Raw genomic sequence first — 5441 nt, forward strand, 5'->3', positions numbered from 1 at the left:
GCTGTGCGGCGAGGTGAGGACCATGTGCAGCGTGGCCAAGCATCAGCCCATCACCCTGAAGTGGATCGATGATGAAGGTGAGCCCCCCACCGACCAGCCCCCACCCCTTCAGAGAATGCCAGGAACCATCCGAGAAGCATCAGCCGTCCTCGTTACCCAGACCTGCAGGTCCCTGATGGACCGTGTTCAGGTTCTCAACACGTTCTCATCCTCAAGTCGTCACATATTGATGTTCGGTTAAGAACCAAAGCCTCAGTTCCTACTGAGGATCCCAAACGGCATCAGAACTCCAGGACTCTACATGCTGATGTTGGTTCTGAAACACGGTGGTGGGGGTTGATGGTTTGGGCTTGCAGCTCCTCTGTAATGATAGCGCTGGTGCCCGACTGAACCTGATCATCAACAGAACAATGTTCTGGTGAGTCAGCCTGACTCAGAACCGAAGGTGGACCAGCAGACGTCTGGACCTCCGTGTGCCGAGTCATGGTTGAGAAGAGAAGAAGAAAGTCCGAGTCACTCTCTGATCCACTCGACTTGTTTGCAGGAGATCCTTGTACCATCTCCTCCCAGATGGAGCTGGATGAAGCTTTTCGGATTTATGGCCGAACACGAAGTTCTGGACTTCTGCTGCACGGTGAGCGCCCCCTCTGGTTCAGACTGGTACTGCATGCTGCTGCAGCGTTATTCCCTTTACTGAGGAAAGTGAAGATAAAATCTGAAGATTGAATCTGAAGATTGAATCTGAAGATAGAATCTGAAGATAGAATCTGAAGATAGAATCTGAAGAAAGACCCGTCTGTGTTTAACCCTTTATCACAGAGCTCCAGTTCTGATATTTGACAATCGTAGCTTCTCAACTCTTAATGCACTTTATGTCGATCTGACTGATTCTGAAGTCGACAAAACAACTTTAAGCTGATATACAAAACTGTACAGTAATGGAGTCTTCATGCAATTCAATAGAGTTCATTGAAAATAACATAAACAGTTTAAGAGAGTTTAGGTAGTTTGAAGAATGTTTTATATTCTGTGTCGCTGGAAACATCTACAATATTAAAGAGTTAATGTCGACTGTCGATCAAATTCATATTTGATTATTATAATGTCTGCAGTAAAAACAGATCGAATACAAACAAAAAGACAGAAGAAGCAAAAGTTTTACCGAGAATATAAAATAACAAAGTGAGACTAAATCATGGAGTTAGTTTAGGATCAGCTTAAAGTAAACCAGATTATAAATTCGGAAAAAAAAAAAAAATAAAAAATTTGAAAACAAAATGTAAAAAATATTATTTTAAACTAGACGGAAATATTGAAAATTTGAAAAATAATTGTAAATGTAAAACTCGAATAACAAAAAAAAACTAAAGCTGTTACCAAATAAGAAAATTGTGTTAATCTTTATGTTCAGCTTATCTTTCCATTTCTTTCACTTTGTTTTCTAGTTTTTGCTGCCGAGCTGATTCTGTTTTTACGTGGGGGCGGGGCTTCAAGCTCATTGGTTACCGGGACCTGACTCAGTTCTCTCATGTTTAAACTCTCAAAGTTCAAACCTTCATAGAAAACAAGTTTACTAGAATGAATCATGGGAAGCATTTTAAGCATTTTAAGTCAGCCTGTCTTGTTTATAAAGTTCTACATGGTTCAGCCCCCCCACCATTAAATGAATTCATTAAGCAGAAATCACTCAGAGGCTCCTCCAGAATAACTCGGGCTGTTGTTAGAGGTGACTGTGAGGTCCCATTTAGACGAACCTCCTTCTCACAAAATGTATTTTCATTCCAGGGCTCAACCTTCTGGAACAGAATGCCAATAATAATAAGAGAAAGTGAAAATTTTGTCATTTTTAAAAAACAGCTGAAACAGTGGCTTTTGGAGTCTCAAATCTGCAATCACAAATGACCAGGAATGGGAAAACTCTTACAAAGCAAGCTCCGATTTTTAAAAAAATTATATATATTTAAATCTTTTCTGTATTTTATTTGTTTTATTTTGTACACTGTATTTAACCTGTGTTTTACAATTGTATGTGTAGTGTTTATCTCTTAAATTTTGTTTTATTTCTTTTAACATCAACCTGCTAAGGGACTCCAGATGGAAATTAGCCTGAGGCTATAATCTGGCATATTTACGTTTGTTTTAATGTTCATTAATATGCACTGTCCCTTTCTCAATAAAGTTATACGGAAATCATGTCCTTGTGGCCAATGAGCTGGAAGCTTCGCCCCCACGCTAAAATAGGATCAGCTCAGCAGTGAACTGGAAGTAAAGAGGGAGAAACCAAAAGGTTTAAGTTTAGGTTTAGGTTTTTCTTGTCATTAAGTTTCAAATTTACAACTATTTTTCCATTTTTTTATATTTCTTTCAAGTTTTCATTTTTTTTCTCTAATTAACAATCTGGTTTTTCATTCACTTTAGGCTGATACTAAATTGACTCCATAATAAATGGACCAGATAAAACATAATTAAAGTATTTTCACTTCAATTAATGCAAAAAAACGTAAAGTTTAGAAAAACATTTTAATAAATGATTATCAATTAAAAATATTCATATAAATTGAAAAATCCCAATGAAAACATCAATAATATAAAAGCTATTTAGGATTAATTTAGGTGAAACACGATCAGCTTCAACCCCCTCAGGACCACAGTCTGTCTGACTGAGGGGGAGGACGTCTTCATCTTTGTATCTTCATGTTTTATTCCAACCTGCTGAAGTGCTGTTGGGCCAGAACAGCATCCAAGTTGGTTCATAAGAGCGAATGATTAATGAACATGAAGCCGGTTCAACAGTCTCTACTAGCTGGTTATGAACTTTACTGTCAGCGTCACAAACTCAGGGGCTTTTATTCTGAAATGCACTTCATTGTGATAAAGTCGGTGCTGATGGATTCGTTCTGCGTTCAGGAGAAACTCTAACGTTGTCTCCTCCCGTCTCCGCCAGTGTTCCCGAGCATCCCGGAGCAGCCCGGCTTTCCCTGTCCAGGAGAAGACAGTGAGTCAGACGTCTTCCTCGTTAAGGCTCTGTTCACACGTGCACGCTCACATGCACGCTCACATGCAGTCACACACACGCTCACATGCACAAACTCATGCACTCCTGCTCACTTACAGTTACACGTGCACACACGCATGTCGGTGCACTCATGTATTATCACGTGCATGGCGTGCTGCCATGGAGCTCTGGTGGAACGTTCCTCCCAGCTGATGATCTGGTCACTCTGAAACATTCTTCTGATCTTCTATTATCAGCTGGTGGAACTCTCAGTTCCTTCAGGAGAATTCTGCTTCGTCTTTGATTGTGAAAATATTCAACTCTTTCATTCTAATGGAGAACAAAAGTAAAGCGTTTTAAAGTTTTCATCAAACTGTCAGGAGTCTGCAGCCTTCAACAGTTAAGGAACCGTTTGGGGTCCCAACAGGATCCACAAAGTCACTGATTTGTTTTTAGATTAATGTTACTATTATGATAACAAATTATTTTTGTTTTTGCAAAACAAAATGAAGCTTTTTTTCAAAACTTGAAATAGTTTCTAATTTTTTTAGTGATTCTTATAAAATAAAAGACATCCTCAGTCATACAGGATGATCTCAATGCAGCAAATCATCAGATTTCAGGCAGAAATGTGGAAATCTAATGAACTAAATCAGAGCTAATTTACTGACAATTTTTACAAACACTTCAAATTGTTTAATTTATTTAAAAATATGAAATCCGGCTCTCAAAAATCAGTCAAAAAGTTCTGATACGTTATGTCCTTCAAGTGTTTGTCGATTAGTTGAATCACGTTTTACTTTACTACTTATTTACTTTTTCAGGTATATTTAAAAACATGTTTTTTTTTATTTTAACCAAAGATCCTCAAATGCTCTGCTGTCATTCTGTCAGCTCTGGAATATGGAGAGAAAACAGACTCACCCCGATCTGTGTGTGCGTGATAATTCATATAATATATTTATTGCATAATTAAACATTACGAATTAAAGAAAATACAAAATAAAAACACATTGAAACTAACTACACACACAAATTTTAAAAAATTACCCACAAATCACTTCTTATGCACACGAAACCACATTTACACACAAATCTGATGTGAGACTCTTTTCACAAGTGATGCGTTTAAATGCTGCTGGAATGCTCGGTCATCAGAGTTTTCTCATCAGCTGCGTTGAACTTAATTGTGAATTTTATCTAGTGAAACTTGACATTTTCCTACTTTCTTAAACAGATCTGTCTGATAATATAAAAAGTCTAAATACGTGTTTTAAAATATTCATCCCCTAAAAATAATGCTATTTTCCAGAAGTGATCACTTCCTCTCTGCAGCCCCTCCCCTTACTGTCCCTCCAATGGTCACAGTTACGGAGATGGCAGGCGGCGCCGGATTCGCAGAGCGTAGCGGCCGGTGGGTCTGATCAACTCTCTCCGTGGTTATCATTGTCTAAGTTCAAAGCAGCTGGAAAGAAAACTCAGATGACCCAGCATTCCAGCAGCATTTAAACGCATCACGTACAGATGAATCTCTGAGACGGGAAAAGAGTCTCACATCAGATTCGTGTGTAGATGAGGTTTTGTGTGTAATTTGTTTAAAAATGTAATTTTCTTTGTGCATGTGGAAAATGTATATTGCATTTTTTTACATTTTATAATCTTTATACATATGCACAAAATATATTGAATGAGTTTCAAATCAAGAATTAAACACTCACAAACCCAAAGTTACACACAAATCAGGTTGATCCTGTTTTCTCTCTACACTGCAGCACTAAGCAACACTTGTGTGTGAATTCGTGTGTTTTTGTTTCAAACAGTATCTGGTTTCTGCTTCACACAGAGAGAAGAACCGTTTTAAAATGATTGAAACTTAAATTAAACCGACTGAATGGAACGAGTGTGATGTGTTCACAGACAGAAATGTGTTTTTAAACTAAACTGAGCAGCCGGCAGTTCTGAGGTTCTGCTGTCGGTATGAAGTCCGGTTCTGCTGGTTTGTCTCCTGCTGATGAGATGGAAACGTGCGCTGATGCAGGCGGAGCTGCTTCGGTCTCTGATGTTCATGACTCAGCAGAAACAGAGTCAGAAAACGTCTCTTAGTCCGTCGTTCTCTGATCACGATTCTGATCCTGATTCTGTTTCTGATCCTGATTCTGATCCCGATTCTGATTCTGTTTCTGATCCCGATTCTGATCCCGATTCCGATTCTGATTCTGCGTGAAAGACTCAAGTTTCAAACTTTCTAAAGATGTTTTTGTTTTTGTCTCACTGAATCCATAATCATCCCTCCGTATAACTTTTTTATCTTAACCTAACAGATGTCCTACTTTATGTTGGCTGTTCTAGATATTCAATGACTTCCTGTTTTAGCTCCGCCCCTTCTCTCCGTTTATTTCCCTTAACCCGACAGCAGAGGAAGTTGTGTGTTTGAGCGTCTGCATTT

At 38.5% G+C, this 5441-nt stretch overlaps 2 protein-coding genes across 6 annotated transcripts in view; one reads left to right on the forward strand and one right to left on the reverse strand.

The window, feature by feature from the left end:
- The window catches only part of LOC112140035 (paired box protein Pax-7), a 629290-nt gene that overhangs the window by 513073 nt on the left and 110776 nt on the right, over positions 1 to 5441 (reverse strand). The window lies entirely within an intron of this gene.
- The window catches only part of prkcz (protein kinase C, zeta), a gene marked incomplete at its 5' end in the record, with an annotated part of 65267 nt that overhangs the window by 2196 nt on the left and 57630 nt on the right, over positions 1 to 5441 (forward strand). The window contains 1 exon segment of the mRNA XM_024264431.1: positions 2945 to 2995. Coding sequence (XP_024120199.1) covers positions 2945 to 2995 — 51 coding nt within the window.

This window comes from Oryzias melastigma, linkage group LG7 (genome assembly GCF_002922805.2).
Source record: "Oryzias melastigma strain HK-1 linkage group LG7, ASM292280v2, whole genome shotgun sequence".
Taxonomy (NCBI): domain Eukaryota; kingdom Metazoa; phylum Chordata; class Actinopteri; order Beloniformes; family Adrianichthyidae; genus Oryzias; species Oryzias melastigma.